This window comes from Rhinatrema bivittatum, chromosome 3, assembly GCF_901001135.1.
Source record: "Rhinatrema bivittatum chromosome 3, aRhiBiv1.1, whole genome shotgun sequence".
NCBI lineage: Eukaryota > Metazoa > Chordata > Amphibia > Gymnophiona > Rhinatrematidae > Rhinatrema > Rhinatrema bivittatum.
The window spans coordinates 488,638,019-488,661,664 of NC_042617.1; the positions used below are offsets into that span (position 1 = coordinate 488,638,019).

Below are 23,646 nucleotides of genomic sequence, written 5' to 3' on the forward strand. Positions count from 1 at the left end.
TGTAACAAACCATGAGAGAGTTGATTCCATCAGTTGGAAATAACGGATGCATCTTTTAACACTTCTATCATATTTAACTTATTGTAAAAATTGATATGCTTGGACTTACTGTAGTTTTTTTGCATAGTGACACATTTCTGACCAAAGAAATTTGCAGGTTATTTTGAAATCACTTCTTGTTCTGCACATCATTGATTGCACAACTGATGACATAAACTCTGCTTGAGATCGTCTGCTACCAACTGAATTGATAAGATTTTAGTTCCTTCCTTTTCACATTTGTCTACAATTGTCAAATGCTGTCCTGATGGAATATACTTTGGTTACTAACAAGGACATCAGTGTTTAATTGTCAGAAACATTTACCTTAGGAAAAAAAGACTAATAGTTTAGCATTGCAATTGGAACAAATCGCTTATGACTTATCTTTCTTTCAGTTTGCAATACTGTGCTGAGTGTGTAATATGCATGCTCTGTAGTAGAGTTTGATAACATATTAAAATGGAGTTCATTTAGCTCAGCATTTTTTAACTGTACTTAAGAATAATCAGTACTCCACATCCGTACCAAAAAATAATTTCTTGGGTATATTCTGAATAGAGCATTCAGATATACTACTAATTACTGATATGTAAGCAACTTTACTACACACACTTGTCACTTATGAGAGCAGTAACAATCATGGTCATGCACATACACTGATGTAACAAACTGCGCAAAGTGCTGCTGCCACACCCCATTTAATGTGTTCAATAAGGGGCGGATTTTAAAAGGGCCGCGCGTGCCGGCGCGCCTATTTTGCATAGGCCGCTGGCGCGCGTAAAGCCCCGGGACGTGCGTAAGTCCCGGGGCTTTCGAAAAGGGGTGGGAGGGGGCGGGCCCCGGTGTTTCGGGGGCGGGCCCGGGAGCATGGCGCCGGCCCGGGGGCGTGGTCTTGGCCTCTGGACCAGCCCCCGGGACCGGAGGACGGAGCAACTTGCCGGCGACGCGCGCAACTTTGCCAACAAAGGTAAGGGGGGGGGGTTTAGATAGGGCCGGGGGGGTGGGTTAGGTAGAGGAAGGGAGGGGAAGGTGGGGGGAGGGCGAAGAAAAGTTCCCTCCGAGGCCGCTCCGAAATCGGAGCAGCCTCGGAGGGAACATGCAGCTCGCGCTGGGCTCGGCGCACACAGGTTGCACAAATGTGCACCCCCTCGCGCGCGCCAACCCCGGATTTTATAAGATACGCGCGGCTATGCACGTATCTTATAAAATCCAGCGTACTTTTGTTTGCGCCTGGTGCGCGAACAAAAGTACGCGCTCGCGTATTTTTTAAAAATCTGCCCCTAATTCTTGATCATTTTAACCCACAGAAGATTTCTTTTGTTGTTTTAAAAGCAATTCTACGAATGAGATATCTCATTTTACTGGGCAGCTGATAAGACAAGTGGGCTAAGTTAGCAAAGGAAATTTATATGAAGGGGGAATTGCTTGATGGTGTCATGAAGCATCTTTCCATCTTTGCAGAAAACCAGCAGATCTGCACAATCTGGCTCCAGGCACCCATCCACCGTTCCTGACCTTCAACGGAGAGGTCAAGACTGATGTCAACAAAATCGAAGAATTCTTGGAGGACGTTTTGGCACCTCCAAGGTACTATAGCTTTTCAGCTTGTTTCCTAAGAGTTTGTCATGAAGGAAGGAATAAAAAGTGAGGTCTCCAATAAAAGCAGTAGTTTCCAATGAGTTTTCCCCAGTGGCAGGATCTGAGAAATTCAGCAGAAAACCGACTGAACTTCCTCTGGTCCCTAATTTTGGTAATTGCCGTAAGACCAGACATCACAGATTCCGGGCTCATCAGTGACATGTTCGTTTCTTTTCAATGGTGCCTGATTAAGGATTTCAGTTTCTTAAATCTATGAATGTGCTCACCAGGTTTGTGCATAAATACTGAGTGTGTGGTAATGGATAAAGTACAAAGCTGACAACAAAATAAGGGATATAGCTAGTATGCAATTATGTAAAGAATAATGACTAGCTATATAGAATATGTAACAAGTTGATCATAATATATGTTAGAAGTAAACTGTGTGTAGATGTGACTATAGAGATAAGACCTCAGTTTTGGCAAGAGATCTGAATTAACAGAAACTTCTGTGGCCAATAGGTCCAATCATCGGTCTTATAATCTCTAATATGGATTTTTAATTTTATAAAAATTACTTTAATTGTGACCAGTTGCTATAAAGCATACTATCTTTTTATTTTAATTTTTAATTTTTTAATATAAAATAGACACAAATGAGGCAACAGTGTGGTTGATTTTAGGTAAATTGATTGAACACTGTTTTCTAAATGTTAATGAAATTGATGTGAATCATTCAATGTTTCCTCTTATTTAAAGATTTGTTTAAATGAACTGACATGTTTCAAGGAGAAAACATGATGTTGCTGTTTGGCAACTTTGTGACTTTAAGAAGATGAAGTAGCGATTCTTTTACTCCATCAACAAATAGTTGTAATCTTGCTATGTTCAATTGTCCCAATAAAGTAACAATGTTAATATTCCAACAGCTTGATGGTCATAAGTTAATTGCTGAATGACTCAATGTATAAACCACAAAAATAAGCTGGTAAAGCTGTTACAAGCTGATTCAATCGCTTTGTGCCTCAGAATGCCTCAAAATTTGTAGCAGAATCTTATGCAACCATAAATATGATGCAACTTGAACATTGAAATTTCAGTCTTATAATTAATAGCAGGACGGACGGTATAATTCACCCCGTCTCTTCTCATAAAGTCTTTTTCCCGACAATGTTAATATACGGCATAACACTTATCTTAATTCAATGAATTTGATGATCACTGGCATTGCAGATAGTTTGTTCACTTTGTGCTGCCGTATTGGGACCCGAAGGGTCTGACAACCGCCGCCAACGCCAGAATTTCAGTCTGAACCCGACTACACTAGAAGAAGGTTTTCTCTACAAAGTAGTCTGCCCTGAAGCAGCGTTTTTTGCGAAACGCCGGCCGCGTTGGCGGCGGTTGTCAGACCCTTCGGGTCCCAATACGGCAGCACAAAGTGAACAAACTATCTGCAATGCCAGTGATCATCAAATTCATTGAATTAAGATAAGTGTTATGCCGTATATTAACATTGTCGGGAAAAAGACTTTATGAGAAGAGACGGGGTGAATTATACCGTCCGTCCTGCTATTAATTATAAGACTGAAATTTCAATGTTCAAGTTGCATCATATTTATGGTTGCATAAGATTCTGCTACAAATTTTGAGGCATTCTGAGGCACAAAGCGATTGAATCAGCTTGTAACAGCTTTACCAGCTTATTTTTGTGGTTTATACATTGAGTCATTCAGCAATTAACTTATGACCATCAAGCTGTTGGAATATTAACATTGTTACTTTATTGGGACAATTGAACATAGCAAGATTACAACTATTTGTTGATGGAGTAAAAGAATCGCTACTTCATCTTCTTAAAGTCACAAAGTTGCCAAACAGCAACATCATGTTTTCTCCTTGAAACATGTCAGTTCATTTAAACAAATCTTTAAATAAGAGGAAACATTGAATGATTCACATCAATTTCATTAACATTTAGAAAACAGTGTTCAATCAATTTACCTAAAATCAACCACACTGTTGCCTCATTTGTGTCTATTTTATATTAAAAAATTAAAAATTAAAATAAAAAGATAGTATGCTTTATAGCAACTGGTCACAATTAAAGTAATTTTTATAAAATTAAAAAATCCATATTAGAGATTATAAGACCGATGATTGGACCTATTGGCCACAGAAGTTTCTGTTAATTCAGATCTCTTGCCAAAACTGAGGTCTTATCTCTATAGTCACATCTACACACAGTTTACTTCTAACATATATTATGATCAACTTGTTACATATTCTATATAGCTAGTCATTATTCTTTACATAAAGTACAAAGCTGGCCATCACCTGTGCCTGTGTATTTGGGGTTGAACCCTTGATTGAGGGAGAATTCTCTTACTGAACAGAAGGCTGTCTTCCATCTCATTTAAAAAACATATTCTCACAAATTATACATCTAGTAATAATAAGTAGTAGTATGTGAAACTAAGTCAGAGATGTATGTTCTGTTTAGTTTTGAGACTGAATGAAGTTGCACCAAGAATATCGTTTCTTAGAAGAGCTTCACACAGAAAACTTTAACTAGCAGAATTTTGAAACTTATGAGCAGTATTGCCAATCACCAAGGCTTCAACCTTGAAATGTCATCAGTAGCCTAAACAAAATACCTTTGAAAACTTACATTTACAAAAAAGAAAGTGGTACACATTTTTAAAGTTAACAATGTTACTGGTTTGAGATCAGCTGACATTTGTTTTTAAGACATAATTTCTGTATATAATTAGAAACGTGGATACAATCTAGGGCATTGTGGGCTTGATCAGAAAAAGGGAGGCAGTAGCAATTTCCAAGATTTAATTATAAACATCAGAACTAATTAGAGGTTGGTGAAATCTGATATGGAATAAAACAGTGATTTGGCATGTGTTTGAAAAACTACACACGGCTGTGATTGCTGGGAATGTTACACCACTTTCAGTTCTTGATGGAAAGTTAATCCCAAATAAATTATAAAGCTATTACAATCATCCTTACTATAGCAGTGCTTTAGAACATTCAGACAGGGCGAGATTAGGGGTGAGCCAACTGGGCAATCACCCGGGGTGCTTACCAGTAGGGTGCTGAAACCTCACCAGCTGTTCTCTACCACTTTGGTTTCCTTCCCTCCTCTCCCTGCCGGTGGCGGGTGAGCAACCTCTTAGAGGAAGAGCATGAATTCCCACTGGAAAAGTTCTGTCCTGAACTTTATTTTGGAAGTGGTGGAATATAAGATTAAATAGAAATAAATAGAAAAGGTTGGTTTCTGTGCGAAAAGATGTCTGTGTGCCTGCAATGAGAACCACTTGGCATCCATGAAGAAGGAGCGGTGGGGCCTAAGATCTTGTCCTTCTGACTTTGTTATTGCATCTTCTTTCTTTCTGCTGTTGGTTCTGTATTTAGTTAGTTAATTTGATGAATCACATTTCTTCCATAAAAATCAATGCGATGTACAATAAAAATGAAAATAAACAATACAAATAATCAAACATGTAAAACTCATTCATAATGCAACAATAAAAAACAAATAATTTAAAAGAAAGTAATAAAAGTAACAGGCGGAATCTATATTTAAAAGAAAAACTAAGAAATTAAATAATAGAAATGGGATTGATGCATAAGTGAAAATCAAAGTTGAAAGAGCTCTTCCTGTAACAGTGCTTAAATGCAATATGGAAAACGAATCATTCTAAGTATCAAACGCTTGGCAGAATAGTAGGATTTTAAGATCTTTCCTAAATTTGCTATAGTCCCTCTGTGAAACCGTGAGCAGTCTTTGGCAAACCATAGAACAGACTTGGGCAGGACTCTGGCTGTTTTCTCATAGACTTTTTATTAAATACAGAAAACAGCTCTGCTTACCTTAGCAGTTTTAAAAACTAAAAAGACAGCAAAGCAATTCACAGCATTGGCTTTTCCTGGTCTTTCTTCTCTTCCCTGAGGCCCTTTGTTATCCCTGGTCCTAGCTTCTTATCCTCTTCTAAAGAAAATGCCTTCAGAACAGAACTCCCTAAATACCTGGTCCTGGGCTTTTAAGGAGGATCTACCATACACTCCTTTACATACCCTCCCCCTCAGCTTGACCTTGTCAGGTCGAGCGTCTATCTTTATCCAGGCTACTTTCCAGAGAAGTCTGTCACCCTGCAAGTTTGACACAGCAAAGTCCCTGGCAGTCCTTTTTCCTGCCAAGCCTGCCCCCTCTTCTTTTGATCTCTTGGAACTTCTGTCTGAAGTGGCCACTCGGACCTCTTGAATTTTCTTTTCTGATGCAGCCTCTGTGGCTTGTGTGCCAAGCTTCCAAAGAGGATATCTTGAAGCTGTCTGAGTTGACCCGACTGTGGCCCGACTGTTGGCCAACTCGGACCCAGTTGGCCAACTCGGACCCAGTTGGCCAACTCGGACCCTAAGTTGGCCCGACTGTGATCTGGCCCCACTGGGTTTCAAACTGGAGACAGTCATGTCCTAGAACCCTGGGATATGGGAGCTTGAGAAGTATTCCCACTTCTCTAATGACTTGCCCTGCTGGAGTCATCAGCAGAACTCGACTAATTGAGTCCTACTGCTGGTCAACATGTATATAGGCGAGTGTCTCCGCCTGCTTGTAATTGATCTGATCTTTCTGGGCTAAGCCTTTACGGATGAGAATTTTTCTGCACCCTGAATTTACCAGAGCTTGGGTGGGAATCCCATTCAGCTCAACTGGAATCATGAGGTCCAACAGTCCCAACTCTGGAGCATCACCAAATTACAGCTTTGCATCTTCACAAAAGTATATGCACACTCAAGTTCCCATTCTTTATCCTCAAGTTGGGGGCAGTCCTTGACAATGTTCTCTTTCACTTCACAATGGGAGCACGCCTGGGGTTTGATCCACTTTAACTTCAATAGTTCCCACACAGGTTCATCGTTCCTTTCCTTTGTTCAGTTGTGCTCCCCCTTTGTGAAGCTTCACTAGCTTGCACTTCCATTCTAGATCCTCAAGCCATGGACAATCCTGGGCAGCATGGTCTTTTGCTATGTAGTAGAGGAATGCCAATGGGGCTTCTTTGCTTTAACTTTGCTGCTTCCTACAAAGCACTCTTCATTCTTTTCTTTATCATGGAGAAAGACTCCTCCTCATGTCCATTTCTGACACAAAGTGAGCAAAAGGAGAAAATGTCCAGACCCTTGCTACTCAGGTGGGCATGTACCACGGAGATTTATTTCATCCTCCAATTCAATGGTCATCCCTACTTTGAAGGTCCTCCCTTGCAAATGTATGCGTTAGCCTCTAGTTACCAGGTTGATATCCCTGGTTTCTCTACCTTGATATTGACAATCTCTAGTCAAATGTCCTCACCTTCAGCAATTGAAACAAACTGGGGAGCCTGGGAGTGTGTGACCTGAGTACGGAACCAGAGCTGTCCTGCTCTAAGGGCCATTGCTGGGGTCCTGCATGCTCACTGCCATGTTAAGGTGCCTATGCAGGTAGTTTTTCTAGCTTCCACACTAATTATGGCATCAGTTGGGCCTGATGGAAGACGTCTGCCACTTCCAATGCTTTTCTCCCTGGGTACCAATACACCCAATTCTTCTTTGCAGTAAGGGTAGTTCCTGTGCTCTATCCCTTAAGAAACCCAGGTTATATAAGAGCCCTGAAGAATCAAGGGCAGGAGGAAAGCAGCAGTAGCAGATCAGAGCTGCAGCACAGGACGAGACAATCTTCGAGGGAGAAAGAAAGGGAAAGAGGAGAACCTGGGAAAGATGAAGGAAGACTGAGTATGGGATAAGAAACAGGAGTGGAAGGAAGGAAGACTGTGGGTGAGAGAGAAGAGAAGAAAGACTGAAGTGATGAGCAGGGAGGGCTAGAAGAATGTAGAAGAAAACAAATTGAGGGGAGATGGAGGGAAGCAGTGGAGAGACTACCAGAAAGAGGGAAATAGAGTAAACTATAGTGTAAAGAGTAGGGATGTCCAGGGGAAAAAAATTCTTTTTTTTTTTTTGGGGAGATTTTTTCTCACAAATTTTGGTTTGTAGATTGCTTGATTTGTTTCATTTAAAACCCCCCAAAATATCCAAAAAATGAAAATGAAGCTTCCCACCCACCCATCTAGAAAAGTGCCAGAGCCAGGATCCCCCCAACCCCCACTTATTCGGTCTGGTGGGGATCTGTCGTAAGGCCTAGGTTGAAGCTTCAGATTTGCATAGCCCAAGGATGCAGTAGGTCACCGCAGCCTTAGTCTACTGAAGGTGGAGGCCTCAGCCTGGACCCAGGCTTGACACTGTGACCTGACCTGGAGGCCGGGTCCCAATACCTGGTCCTAGGTTGGAGCCTGGATCCAGGCCCAATGCTGCAACCTGACCTGGAGGCCAGATCCAAGACTCCAGGGCCTCAGCCCACACCCAGGCCCAATGCCATGGCTTTGGCCCTGAGATCGAATCCCGACACCTGAGCCTCGGCCCAGGGTCAAGCTCAGGCGTAGTCCTTGGAACCCAGGTCTTGGAGCTCATCTTCTTCATTGTCTTCTTTCTTTGGTGCTTGAAAGCCAAATGATGCTGTCTGATGGGGTCGCGCCGGAATTAAATCTGTGCATTCAACCCAGCGGATGGCGCCATTTTGATGTACAGCATTGTAAAGCATTGTTTGTTGCTTTTCCAGTTTAAGTTTTATCTGCATGTTTCTAATTATACTTTATGGTCTCTTTATTCTATATTTGGTGAGGGTTTCGCTATGTTCTGCATGTGTGACCGAGGTGAGGTATTCTGCTAGTCTGCAGTTTTTATGCAGGGTCTATCCAGCTTGTTCTGTTTCCCTAATAGATGTATTGAATGTTTAGGGCATGGTGCAATATTTGCAGTGTTATATTTTCATGGGTAAGGTTGAGTGCTGACAGTTAGTGCTGTTTTGGTATGAGAGGTTTATTATATTATATTATACTTTTGAACAAGACTATGTAAGTAGCCTCTTTCCTTTGTGAGTGTGAGTGACTAATGTTATCTTTTTTGGAGTGACAGAAAAACTATGAAATGTAATGTAAAATGTAATGTTACACTCAGTACTTATAATTAATTCCTTATCTTGAATTGAAAGAAAGAAATAATACTATTCTGTTTGAATGTTTTGGAGGGCCACTGAATTACTAGGGGGGGGGGGGGGGGGCACTGCTATTTGTGTCAAAGGGTCTCAGTCTGGCCATGCATTCAGAATCTGCTTTTGTTCATGTTACCTTATTTTGGCTGGCATTGCTCACTAACTTCTGCCAACTCCTGGATTTCAAGCTTGATTCTAACCCCGTGCTTTGCTCAAGGGGTGGGAAGTGATGCTGGAAGCTAAGTCAATGGAGGCCTCCGTGTCCTGTGGTTGGAATTTCTATCCTTAGTCTTTCTAATCCTCTCCACCTAGGGTGATGGAAGAGTGTTCTTGCAGGCAAAGTACATGGGCCATTGTTCACTTTAGATCCTGTTGAAAGGACACCCTTTGACCTTCTAGAAGGTGGTTTTGTTGACCTACATTTAGAATTCTTTTCTTTCCAGAGACTATGGGCCAGATTTTAAAAGCCCTACGTGCGCCGAGCCTATTTTATACAGGCCCGGTGACGCGCTTAAAGCCCCGGGACGCGTCTAAGTTCCGGGGCTTTACTAAAGGGGTGGGCGGGGCAGGGGTGGTCCGGGGCAGTCCGGGGCAGGGTCAGAGGCTCCTGGCACAGTGGCCATTTGCCACTGTGCTGAGGATCCCGCATCGGCAGTTGGCCGGGGCGTGCAACTTCAGCCCCAGGACTTGCGCGTGCATATTATAAAATCGGGCGTACATGTGTGCGCGCCAGGTAGTACGTGCACATGTACGCCGCACGCACCTTTTAAAATTTACCCCTATGAATATTATTCTGGCCATGCTGAGGAACAGGAATTAAATTGTTTTAACTGTATGGGTGAATGAATGAATGAATGAGTGTTATGTTTGGTAGCATCAATATTTTTCAGAGTGATCCTTTTCTTTCTCAGGTACCCCAAACTGGCTGCAAAGCATCGTCAATCAAACACTGCAGGGATTGACATCTTCTCAAAATTTTCTGCCTACATCAAGAACACAAAGCAACAGGACAATGGAAGTGAGTAAACCAATTTACTACAAAATGGCATCTTCTGTTTTTTATTTTTGCTATATGTGCTTGTCCAGGTTACCTGACATTAGCATCAGAACTGTGAACCGCTGCAATTTTTTAAAAAGCCACTACAGAAAAAGTAAACATACACTGGCAGGTTTCAGGGTTTTTATTCCTTATCTTTTAGGGATCTTTCCTTCTCCTGTCGCTGAGCTACGTCAAGGACATCAGGATTTCCAAGCAGGATAATGGTGATTCTGGCAGCAGTGGCGAGATGCAGTTAGCCTGGAGACTGAAAGATTTATTGGCTAGGCAGATTCCTGAAAAGTCTCTTTAAAAGCTGTGTTCCTTATTCACTGGGCTTTATTCCTAAGCCGTGGTATTTTCCCCCAGAGAGGAAAATACCATGGGGGTTTACTAAGCTGTGGTACTTGGTACCAAAGCTTAAGAAACTGTGCAATATTTTCCTCCATGGTTAAATGGGGAAAAATACCACGAGTTAAAAGGCCCCAGAAGCTGGACAATGGTAGCCTCTTTGCCTGGGGCCACCATCTTGTTAAAGGCCATAGCAGTCCAATCAACACCTCCCCAACATGAGCAACTCCCTCCCCCCCCCCCCCCCCCGTGAGTCTTGTGAGACCCATTCCCATCCCCCCACCGCCTCTAGAGGTAGCCCTAATGTAAAAAAACAAACAGAAAAAAGATTAATGTTGCATGGTGAACACCTTTTCCCTTCCCAATCCTGCCTCTTTTCAATAAAATACATCACAGACACACCCTTGCCCACCCTCTGGGCATACCTTGAAGACCTAATGGCCTAGTGGCTCTGGAGCACTACCTAGGCTCCGGGCCTGTTGCTGTCTCAAATTAAAATAGTGCCGACTGGCCCTAATACAAGTTATGCTTCTGAGGTGCAGCTAACTTTCAGGCAAATAACATGGCTTGCAATTTTTAAGGCAAGCTACATTATGTTATTTTGAGAACATTTTCTAGTAATCAGCTGCTTTGCATGAATTTGCAAAATATTTGCATTCCAAACAGTTCATTACCATTTTCACGATAATTGGGGTAAAATAATGTACAGTATTTAAAATAACACAAGACATCAGTATTACAAGGCATTTAGTACATGGTAAACCAGGGCTTAATTTGTAGGCAAAAAGGAAGTGGAACTTGCAGGGGTTTGGGATGGCCGGTGCCAGGGCCAGGTGCAAACTCTTTTACACACACACACACACACACACACACACACACACACGCACGCACGCACCATGTGGCTGCCCATGCAACTACTGGCTCTGTTCTGTTTCCTCAGGGCAGCCAGAACTGATATACACTGCTGGCCCTGCTCCACTTTCTTGTGTTCCAGAAAAAGTTGGCAGTACGCCGTTCTGGGTTGTTTTGCCAGAAATGAATCCCTCTGTAATGGACACAAAAAGGAGTGGAATTACACAAGTTTGAAAGTTGTGAGCAGGAGTGCCATTCAGTTAAGTCAAGGTTGAAGCTTTGACAATTGGCACTCCTGCTCACACCTTTCAAACTTGTGCTGATTCAAACTCTGTTTTGTGTCTGTTCTTTGCTCTTTCGTGTCCTTCAGTATCACCCCCTTCCCCTTCTGTTCTGTGCAAGGAGAGGAATGAAGGAGGAGGAACAGAAACAAGAGGGGAGGGAACAGAGTGGCTGTTCTCTGTGTGCTCCAGGCTCACCCCCTCGCTTTCTTTTGCCTGGAGGGGGAGAGGCTGGAGCAGAATACCCTTAAGCCTGAAAAATGTCAGAACTGCATTCTAGGCAGTTCCCCCATAAATTAAGCCGCACAGTAACAGCCTAACGCAGCTTAGTAAATATATCCCATAGTTTGCCTAGGTTTTGGACCTTGTTCAATAAAAGCTTATCTTACGGCCATGGCCCAATAAATATCCACACATATCTATACTTATATAACTCTGGGTGGAATAAAATGATTAGAATGTCCCAGAACTCATAAAGACAGTTTTATTCTCACTGATACTGAGTGTAAGGGGAGAGTATCCACGACTCAGAAACCAAATTTATGACTGAGTTATTTAAACTCGTTTCCTCCTGCATGAAAAATGAGAGTTCATCTTGAGCGTTATTCACCAGCATTATTTATTTATTTATTTATTTTATAACTTTTATATACCGGCATTCGTAAAAAAAAAAACATCATGTCGGTTTACATGTAACTGAGAAAGGAAATTACAATGATAGGTGGAGGAAAGATAGATAGTTAAGAGGTAAGTTAACTTTACTGTGGTGCCAACGTGCGTCACAGTTAAACGAGATTACATGTAATAAACCATATTAGACAAAAATTAGACATATACTAAATATAATAAACCATATAATAAACCATATTAGACATGTTAGACATATTAGACATATTAGACAGTATACCATGGTATATACATTATATATACATTATATACATATAATAAACCATATTAGACAAAATTAGACAGTATTAGACAAAGTTAGACAGAAATTAATTATGTACAAGGGGAGGTGGTGCGAGGGGGTGGGGGGTGAAGCGCAGTGGGGAGGTGGGGGAGGAGGGGTTGAGGGAGGCGAAGGGTGGCAGGGGAATAAAGGGGCAAGAAGGGGAGGGGGGATGGAGGGTAGGGTGGTGTAGGAGGGGGGTGTCATATACGTGATATGGCGATCATTATGAGTAATTGTACAAGAGGCGAGGGAGAGGGAAAAGTAAGAGGCGAGGGAGAGGGAAAAAAAGTAAGAGGCGAGGAAGAGGGAAAAGTAAGAGGGGGAGGGGGAGGGGGAGGGGGTGGAACTGTACAAGGGGTGGAACTGTACAAGGGAGCTGTGGGTAGAGGTGGGAAAGGTGCGTTGGTAACTGTAAAGGAAGCTGCTTAGAGGAAGGAAGGTGGTGGAGGTGGGTGGGGGGAGGAGTATGGGGGGGGCAGGGGGAGGTAAGAGTGTTGCGATAGAGTCAGAGTGTTGTGATAGAGTCACAGTGCTAGGGTTGTGAAGTGTTGGGATAGGCCTGTTTAAATAACCAGGTCTTGATTCCTTTTTTGAATTGATTAAGTGATGGTTCTAGTCGGAGCTCGGTGGGGAGGGAGTTCCAGAGGGTGGGGCCGGCAATGGAGAAGGCTCTCTCTCTGGTGGATGTGAGGTGAGCAATTTTGAGTGAAGGGGTGTAGAGGGTGCCAGCAAGGGAGTTTCTGGTGGGGCGGTTGGTCTGATGGAAGTGTGGCATATCTTCGATCCATGGGGAATTATTTTTGTAAAGTGTGTTATGTATGATAGTGAGTGTTTTGGATTGAGAGCGATAGGTGATTGGGAGCCAGTGGAGGTCTTGAAGGATGGGAGTGATATGATCAGTCTTTCTTGAGTTTGTGAGGACGCGGGCCATGGTGTTTTGTAAGATTTGGAGGGGTTTGATTGTGGAGGAGGGAAGGCCTATTAGCAGTGAGTTGCAATAATCAAGTCTTGATAGCATGGTGGTTTGCATAACGGTACGGAAGTCGTGTACGTGGAGGAGAGGCTTCAGTTTTTTGAGGGTTTGAAGTTTATAGAAGCCCCCTTTTAGGAGCGATTTGATGTGGGATTTGAAGCTTAGTTGTGTATCTAGGGAAACTCCTAGATCTCTGACAGTGGGCGGATGCGTGAGATTTTGTGAGGTGTTTTGATGCGTTTGGTGGTTGGAAACGCTGGGTTGATTAGTAATAATAAGAATTTCGGTTTTTGAGGTATTTAGTGCAAGGTGTAGGTTGGAAAGGAGGGAGTTGATAGATGCAAGGCATGTCTCCCAGAAGTGCAGGGTTTCGTTGAGGGATTTTTGGATGGGGATAAGTATTTGTACGTCGTCAGCGTACAAGAAGAATTTTAGTTCCAGTTTAGAAAGTAGGTGGCAAAGAGGGAGTAGATAGATGTTAAAGAGGGTGGAGGAAAGGGAGGAGCCCTGGGGAACGCCTTGTGCAAGAGGAATGTGTGTAGATTCGGATTTATCGAGTTTGATTAAATACTTTCTGTGGTCAAGGTACGAGGAGAACCACGATAGGGCTGTGTTTGAGATGCCTATTTCTGCTAAGCGAGATATTAAGATTTTGTGGTTCACCGTATCGAAAGCTGCTGAGATATCTAGGAGGGCTAGAATGTATGATTGGCCGTGGTCCATGCCTTTTAGGATGGTATCTGTTAATGCAAGTAGGAGCTTTTCAGTGCTTCGGTTTTTACGAAAGCCATACTGGGCGGGGTGGAGGATATTGTTGTCTTCTAGGAAGTGTTCAACAGGCATGGACATTGTTTAAAAATACAATCGTAGGAGACACCGTCAAGATGGCCGACTGAGAGGATATGCTGACAAGAGCTCCCGATTATTGCCTTCTGTTTTTTTTATTTCCATGCCGCATACGAAGCGAAAAGCGAGGGTATGGGGCAGCGAAAGCGCCTCTACCCCGCTGGAAGCTGTTCAGCCACGAATAGGAAGTTTCTTTCCAGCCATACCACCACTAACGCCGAGCGGACTGGCCCTTGAAGGGGCGGGTATGGAGCCCGAGCTGCCTCTTCTGGCCGATGAAACCTCGTTGAGCCCTGGCTCACCTATCAGACCAGCACCTCCAGGCTTTGATTTGGACAGAGGAGTGACTGATACCGCTGACTCAACGGGAGGCACCCGGGAAGGAGTTGGAGCGGATCGGCAGGGATTAACACCTACAGGACTTACCAGTGTGGAGATTTCGACAAAGGTACAGTCCCTCCGGGGTAATGGAGGTGAGGGACTGAGCAATGTCGATATACTTGGTGTGTCGAGCCTGGGTAAAGGTGCTGGTGTTCAAAAGGGAGGAGAAGGAGGGGGTCGGGAAACCCTGAAACTGGAAACTATACTTCAGCCTACGTCTGAAATTACACTTTCAACTATTTGGACTGCCTTGCAATCACTGGAGAAATCCATAATTGCTCTTACAAGAGAAGATACTGATATTAAAAATCAGGAACTCTTTAATGTGAACCAACTGAATCAGCAAAATCAAAGGAATGATTTATTGGAAGGTCGGATGGAAAATGTAGAAAAAGTACAAGAAAAAATAACGCAGAAGGAGATCGAAGTTGATAGGAGATTGGAGAGAATCGAAAACAACTTGAGGTCTCATAATCTGAGATTTTATAAATTTTCCAGTCTTGAAGAATGTATCTCTTGTGGACATATTTAGGTTATATGTAACTCAGGTTTTGAAAGTTCCTGAGAAGATAAAACCTGTAGTAACTAAAGCTTACTATCTCCCTCATAAAGAATTTGAATTAGGAAAAGTGGAAGATCAATTACTACCTGGCTTAACTACTCTCCTTGAATTGTCTCAAGAACTGACTGTTCCAAGGAGGAGGCCATTATTGGTTACCTTCGCTTTCCTTATGGATAAAAATAATATATTTAAATATTTTTTCAGAAACCAGCATGTTACCTTTTTTGGGCATAAAATATGGTGCTTTCCTGATTTAGTCAAGAGCACTCAAGATAGACGAAAGATATTTTTGAATATGAGAGCTGAAATATTACAACTAGGAGCACGTTTCAAGTTACAATTTCCCTGTAAATGTCAATTTTTTTTCCAGGAACAGAACTATGTTTTCTTCAATCCATCCCAGCTCAGAGTTTTTATTGATTCTCATTCTCAAACTCCCTAATAGAAACCATCTACTTATGATAGGTATAGGTATAATAAATAATGTGATGGTTCCTCTCATATTGGCCTATATGTTATATTGTTAAATGTAAGACAACTTCAATGCTGTGATACACTGTTGTAAAAAAATTGAGTTATATTAATAATACCGCATCAGCAAGCCAGACAACGGCAGTGAACAACACTTGCCGTCCGGACCACTCGTCATTTGCGGTGATTTTCTTAAAAGGTTTGACTGCTTGTTCTTTTGTTCGTCAGCTTTTTTCCTTGGTAAATTAGATGTAAAGACTCCTGAAGAAGCGATAGTTACATCGCGAAACACCGGCCGCTGTCGGGGATTAATTCTTTCAAGTTGACTCGCAGGGAACAGCCAAATCGCTAAGTGTCACATGAATGAATCACATGAATGAACTATATAAAATAAGAAAATCACCGCAAATGACGAGTGGTCCGGACGGCAAGTGTTGTTCACTGCCGTTGTCTGGCTTGCTGATGCGATATTATTAATATAACTCAATTTTTTTACAACAGTGTATCACAGCATTGAAGTTGTCTTATATTTGGTCTTTTTTGTGTGTTTGATTGTTGATTAACAAGACCATTGCTGGGGTTCTTTGGTTTTTTGGTTTGTCATATTGTTAAATGTTACATTTTCCCATTTAATTAGCGCTCTCGAGTTAGGGCTCTCCCATTTTTCCTTTATTTTCAAAAGTACAGTTATAATTACAAAGAATGTATCCTCTTTTTTTTAATTTTCTTCTTTATGATGATTTCTATCTGTACTTTATTTATTACTTATCAAGTGTAGTTAATGTATCTAAAAATGCATAAATGAATAATTAAAAAAAAATACAATCCTAGAGGCGCAGTCCATATGTGTTCCACATATTAAGAAAGGTGGAAGGAAGGCAAAACGATTTCCATCATGGTTAAAAGGTGAGGTGAAAGAGGCTATTTTAGTCAAAAACAATCCTTCAAAAATTGGAAGAAGAATCCATCTGAAGAAAATAGGATAAAACATAAGCATTGTCAAGTTAAGTGTAAAACATTGATAAGACAAGCGAAGAGAGAATTTGAAATGAAGTTGGCCATAGAGGCAAAAACTCATAATAAAAACGTTTTAAAATATATCCAAAGCAAGAAACCTGTGAGGGAGTCAGTTGGACCATTAGATGACCAAGGGGTTAAAGGGGCTCTTAGGGAAGATAAGGCCATTGCAGAAAGACTAAATTAATTCTTTGCTTCCGTGTTTACTAATGAGGATGTTGGGGAGATACCAGTTCCGGAGATGGTTTTCAGGGGTGATGAGTCAGACGAACTGAATGAAATCACTGTGAACCTGGAAGATGCAGTAGGCCAGATTGACAAACTGAAGAGTAGCAAATTACCTGGACCAGATGGTATGTATCCTAGGCTACTGAAGGAACTAAAAAAATGAAATTTCTGATCTATTAGTTAAAATTTGTAACCTATCGTTAAAATCATCCATTGTACCTGAAGACTGGAGGGTGGCAAATTTTACCCCAATATTTAAAAAAGGCAACAGGGGCGATCCGGGTAACTATAGACCAGTGAGCCTGACTTCAGTGCCGGGAAAAATAGTGGAAATTACTCTCAAGATCAAAATTGTAGAGCATATAGAAACACATGGTTTAATGGAACACAATCAACATGGATTTACCCAAGGGAAGTCTTGCCTAACAAATCTGCTTCATTTTTTTGAAGGGGTTAATAAACATGTGGATAAAGGTGAACCAGTAGATGTAGTGTATTTGGATTTTCAGAAGGCATTTGATAAAGTCCCTCATGAGAGGCTTCTAAGAAAACTAAAAAGTCATGAAATAGGAGGCGATGTCCTTTTGTGGATTACAAACTGGTTAAAAGACAGGAAACAGAGAGTAGGATTAAATGGTCAATTTTCTCAGTGGAAAAGGGTAAACAATGGAGTGCCTCAAGGATCTGTATATGGACCGGTGCTTTTCAATATATATATATAAATGATCTGGAAAAGAATACAACGAGTAGGTTATCAAATTTACGGATGATACAAAATTATTCAGAGTAGTTAAATCACAAGCGGATTGTGATACATTACAGGAGGACCTTGCAAGACTGGAAGATTGGGCATCCAAATGGCAGATGAAATTTAATGTGAACAAGTGCAAGGTATTGCATATAGGGAAAAATAACCCTTGCTGTAGTTACACAATGTTAGGTTCCATATTAGGAGCTACCACCCAGGAAAAAGATCTAGGCATCATAGTGGATAATACTTTAAAATCGTCGGCTCAGTGTGCTACAGCCATCAAAAAAGCAAACAGAATGTTAGGAATTATTAGGAAGGGAATGGTTAATAAAACGGAAAATGTCATAATGCCTCTGTATTGCTCCATGGTGAGACCGCACCTTGAATACTGTGTACAATTCTGGTCGCCACATCTCAAAAAATATATAGTTGCGATGGAGAAGGTACAGAGAAAGGCAACCAAAATGATAAAGGGGATGGAACAGCTCCTCTATGAGGAAAGGCTGAAGAGATTAGGGCTGTTCAGCTTGGAGAAGAGATGGCTGAGGGGGATATGATCGAGATCTTTAAGATCATGAGAGGTCTTGAATAAGTAGATGTGAATCGGTTATTTACAATTTCGAATAATAGAAGGACTAGGGGGCATTCAATGAAGTTAGTAAGTAGCCCATTTAAGACTAATCGGAGAAAATTCTTTTTCACTCAATGCACAATAAAGCTCTGGAATTTGTTGCCAGAGGATGTGGTTAGTGCAGTTAGTGTAGCTGGGTTCAAAAAAGATTTGGATAAGTTCTTGGAGGAGAAGTCCATTAACTGCTATTAATCAAGTTTACTTAGGGAATAGCCACTGCTATTAATTGTAGAGATGCGAATCGGTTCCGGAATCGGTTCCAGTATCGGCATCGTGGAACCACAGGAAATCTTCGTTTCCCGCAGTCCAGACGTTTTGTTTTTTTTTCGGCTGTCCCAAGCCGAAAAAAAAAACAACCCACCCGACCCTTTAAATCTAATTATTTAGAATCTCCCACCCTCCCGACCCCCCCCAAAACTTTCCTAAAGAACCTGGTGGTCCAGCGGCGGCCCTGGGAGCGATCTCCCGCTCTTGGGCCGTCAGCTGCCAATAAACAAAATGGCGCCGATGGCCCTTTGCCCTTACCATGTGACAGGGGCTATCGGTGCCATTGGCTGGCCTCTGTCACATGGTAGGAGTAGTGGATGGCCGGCGCCATCTTAAAAAATGGTGCAGGCCATCCATTGCTCCTACCATGTGATAGGGGCCGGCCAATGGCACGATAGCCCCTGTCACATCGTAAGGGCAAAGGGCCATCGGCGCCATTTTGATTAGTGGCAACCGACAGCCTGAGAGCGGGAGATCGCTCCTGGGACCCCTGCTGGACCACCAGGTACTTTAGGAAAGTTTTGGGGGGGGGGGGGGGGGGGGGGGATTCTAAATAATTAGATTTAAAGGGTCGGGGTGGGTTTGGGGTTTTTTTTCTGTGTGCCCTTTCTTCCCCCCCCCCAAAACAATAAGAAAACCGCACGAAAATTTTGTGGGGTTTTCCTGTCGCTTTCGGGGACCCCCCAATTCATGACGGATTAGAAAATATCGTACAATATTTTCATCTGTCAGAAAAACGATTCACATCCCTAATTAATTGCATCAGCAGCATGGGATCTTCTTGGTGTTTGGGTAATTGCCAGGTTCTTGTGGCCTTGTTTGGCCTCTATTGGAAACAGGATGCTGGGCTTGATGGACTCTTGGTCTGACCCAGCATGGCAGTTTCTTATGTTCTTATGTTCATTTTTTAAATATCTATTCTTTATTGAGAAAAAGTTTACACTCACATTAGTTCAGTTCTGGTGACGATATTGGCCCTGATGAAAACTGGAAGCTTGGTGTGTCATAATGCCTCGGGGAGGATAATTTCCAAAGTTGTTTAAGGTGGTAAATGATTTATTCACAGAAAGTGGCCTCCCTCAGTATAGTGATATGCAATGTTCTGCCAAGTACGTGCGCTTTTAGCCAGACTGAAGGGAGAGGTTCCTGGAGGGGGACATATTTGGGTAGAATCAGAAAAATAACCTGCATGGATTGTGTTTTCAAATCTATGCTTGCTACTTTCTGAGGAAACTCTACTGTAGGAAAATCAGGTGCAGGTTCAAACGTATGGACCTGTGGCAAGTTTCAAGCTGAAAGGACGTGCCTGCTTTCTCTTTCAAAATTGGTGCAAAGTCAGAGGGTGAAAAAAAAGTACCTGCAGACTTTTTCCCAGTACAGACTATTTATTTATTTATTTATTTATTTATTTTTGGTTTTTTATATACTGGAAGTTCCTGTATACAATACATATCACTCCGGTTCACATTTAACAGAGATAACTATCGCCGGGGAGGCGGTTTACATGGAAGGCTTACATGGGAAGGTTTACATGGGAAGGTTTACATGGGAAGGCTTACATGGAAGGTTTACATGGGAGGCGGTTTACATGGTTTACATGGACTATATGAGGATTGCTTCCTAAAGGTCTAATAAAAAGATGTAGATGACTGAAAAAGCACCCATGTGGTCTCAAAAGCTAGGCCTGTTCAGTTCAAATAATGTCTGTCAGATTAAAATCTCCCACTGGCAGATTGGCCAAGTGGCTCAGTGACAGTGGTGTGCACAGCTAGCCAGAGGACATGGGTTTGATTCTCAGCTCAGAACTGGAAAAGGTACAGAGAAGGGCAACCAAAATGATTAAGGGAATGGAACGATTCACCCTTGAGGAAAGGCTAAAGAGGTTAGAGCTCTTCAGTTTAGAGAGGAGATGGCTGAGGGGAGATATGATAGAGGTCTCTAAAATCAGAAGTGGAGCAGAATAGGTAAATGTGAATCAGTTGTTTACTCTTTCAAAACATACAAAGACTAGGGGATACACAATTACTAGGTAATACATTTAAAACGAATAGGAGAAAATATTTTTTTACTGAACGCATGATCGAGCTCTGGAATTTGTTGCCAGAGGATGTTGTGAAAGCTTTTAGTGTAGCTGGGTTTCAGAAAGATTTGGACAAGTTCCTGGAAGATAAGTCCATAAACCATTATTGAGGTGGACTTGTGGATATCCCCTGCTTATCCTTGGCATAAGCAGTGTGGAATCTATCAACCTTTTGGGATCCTGTCTGGTACTTGTGACCTAGATTGGCAACTGTTGAAAACAGGATACTGGGCTTGATGGATCTTTGGTCTGACCCAGTATGGCAAATCTTATGTTCCCCAGGTCATGCGAGGCTGGAGAGACCTCTGAGGCAGCATTCACAGCCCTTAGGGGGAGAAAGAGTCCCAATCATCTTGCAAAAGCAGCATCTAGTTTGGGTAATTGCCAGGTTCTTGTGGCCTGGTTTTGGCCTCTATTGGAAACAGGATGCTGGGCTTGATGGACCCTTGGTCTGACCCAGCATGGCAATTTCTTATGTAGTGTCTGGATTTAGGGATCAGGCTTACAGGGTTTGCATGGATCCCTGCCAAGGACTGTTACTACAGTGACTGAGCTATGTGAACTGGGAGTGGATACAAAATAAGAGGAAAAGCCTCTTGATAGTCTGTGTGCTCCAGGATCACCCCCTATTTGAAAAACATAGTTTGAGATGTCATGAGGCAGCCAGAAATCTGAAATCTGTTGGAAACAACTAGTGCAATTGGTAATACCTAAAACGTTCTGACTTTTGAGAGTTGTTCAACAAATCTTTTTCGGCTTCTGTCCCAATATCGTGGAACAGTCTCCCATTTGATATAAGAGCCAAAACTGATGTAAAGTTATTTCGTAAAAAACTGAAAACAAGGTTAATGTCTATAATCTTCTATTAATCCCATAATGAATAACTATCACGGATTACCAAAATGGTTGCAAGAGCTCATAAAGTGATCTAATAACAGCATTAAGGAGATCTAGTAGAAGTAATCACTGGTATGTGTTGATGGTAACTGCCAATTGGTATAGAAATGTATTATTTTATTATTTTAATGTTACATTTTATTTTTTTATATTGTGTTTTGTTTTATAATTTTAACAGGTGATTAATAAATGGAACAAAATAAGTAAATAAGTAAATAAATAAGTATAGGTAGTTGTGAATGAAAGAGTGCCAGGTCCCAGCTCTGGAAGACAAAGGCACAGGGCATTTGCAAGCTGTGCCCTTGCACAGGGCAGCGGCCTGAGGACCATTACTGAATTGAGTGAGCTGCTGGTGCTGCTGCAAGGAGAAGAAGATCTGCAGGACCCGGCAACAAAGAGTAAGAAATTGCAGGGCTGCACGGAGGTTCCCAAACTGCCATGCAATGAAGATGAGGAGCTGCAGGGCCGCGTGGCGAAGAAGAGGAGGAGCTGTAGTGCCAACCCGCCGCACAGCAAACATGAGAGAGTTTCATCTTTATTAGGAAAATGCCTTTCTTGTTTCTACATCTTTCAGCAGTATTTCTGATAAGATAGAGCATTATTGCTCTCATGTCCGGGGAAACTACAGTATCTTTGGTCATTACCCCCCACAGCCACGACAAGAACTGATTTCAGAGCTTCCATTCCCCTGGCATATGTCATCGCTTTTCTCAGGTTCCTACATCTCAAATTGTATCTCAGAATAGCATTTGAAAGTTGGCCAACCTAACGAAAGTACATTGGCAGGGTTGGAATTAGTGCGCAGTAACGCAGTTGCCAAGTTAAGTTGACTCTGATTTGGGAATTTTGCACAGGTCCTGTCTTAGCTAGATTGGTAGCACTGTTGGCACCAGAATGGTGAAAGTTTGAGATGGAAGGAAGTAAATGTGGACATGAACAGAAAGGAAGGAGGATTTGTTCCAGGCAGCTCCAGCCATCTGTACCTGTACACCATGCAAAAGAATGGAAATTGTGGTTTGAAATTGGTATATAAGAGTAGCTTTATTTGAATTTAAAGGAAGCAAATGCTGCCTAGCATTCTTTAGGTAGGCCGCATATCTGTTAAAGAAAAGGACACAAAATTCAAATCATATGTGAGGCTTAGGAGATCCATGTTCAGAAATCTGTCAGGCAGGTGAATTATTTGGATAAGTGTTCTGCTGAATATCCGGGTAAAGTTATATAAATAACTTAGGCCTGTTATTTGCATGGACTAACTTCTCTGGACTATCCAGCTAAATATGTTAGCTCACCCTTGCCACGCCTCCAGCACTGCTTCCTTTTTAGCATGTATGTCAGTAAACGTAAAAATGCATGCAAAGCATTACTTAACTTGCAATGCAATAAATTATGCCTTGTGCATGCTAAAAATTACTCTCAATAGTGTGTGGACTGTGTCTTGAAATCCATCATGCTAGGCAGCTGAATTAAAAGGATCAGTTAGCATGCGAAATTTATTCTTCCCTCAAACCCCCACTGGGTGACAATATGTCCTCCCCTGCCACCTAGGGCACCATCTGGTCCCCCTCCCTGATAGCAGACACCCCATCTTGGAGGAAGAGTAGACCTCCCCCCCCTAAGGTCCTGACCCCCTCTGACATGAAGCAGCATCACTCCACCCCCTGCATGAAGGTCTGCCCCCTACCCTACCCCTCCAGAATGAGGGCCTACCATTCCAGAGGTTCTGACTATGTACAGGCAGGAGGGAGGTGGAGCCTTTTTGCCTGCACCACTGCATGATGCCACTAAATAGCACTTAACCCACATGATAGGTGTGCTTCCTAGAGGCATCATTCAGCAGACTCCAGCAGTGCAGGCCAGGAGAGTTTTGATGTTCTTCCTGCCCATGAAAAGCTAGACCCTCTGGATTGGTAGGACCTCATTCTGGAGAGGAAGGGGTGCTTTGTGTTGGAGGGGATTAGAGGAGGCTCAGCATGCCCAATCTAACTTGGGGGGTTGGACAAGTATCTGATGGCTATCGGGGATGGGGAAAATTGGATGGAGCTCTGGGGAGGAAGAGGGTGGGAAGCAGATTGTCATTAGTAGGGTATGGAGGAGAGAAAACCCCTATGTTAATCAGCCTTTTCACTTTGGGTTGCCTAGCATGGAAGATTTCCAGAGGCAGCAAGACAGATGTAGGATTTAATGTGCACAATGAAGATTTAGCACCTGGTCTGAGATAAGTGTTAGATTTTTTACACTTACTTTTTCCTGTGCATATGCTAAAGCCTCATTTGCATGTGATGTTCCTTCATTAACATGCACATACACACTAATTTTAGCACGTTCATACTGATATCTTCTAACCCCTGTTTAGC

At 42.3% G+C, this 23,646-nt stretch overlaps 1 protein-coding gene across 4 annotated transcripts in view; it reads left to right on the forward strand.

Moving 5' to 3' along the window:
• Positions 1-23,646, forward strand: part of CLIC5 (chloride intracellular channel 5) — a 277,757-nt gene that overhangs the window by 225,839 nt on the left and 28,272 nt on the right. For all 4 annotated transcript variants that reach the window (XM_029596073.1, XM_029596076.1, XM_029596074.1 and 1 more), the window contains exons 3-4: positions 1,504-1,629; positions 9,625-9,731. In XM_029596073.1, the coding sequence (XP_029451933.1) occupies positions 1,504-1,629; positions 9,625-9,731 (233 nt within the window). The remainder of the gene's footprint in view (positions 1-1,503; positions 1,630-9,624; positions 9,732-23,646) is intronic.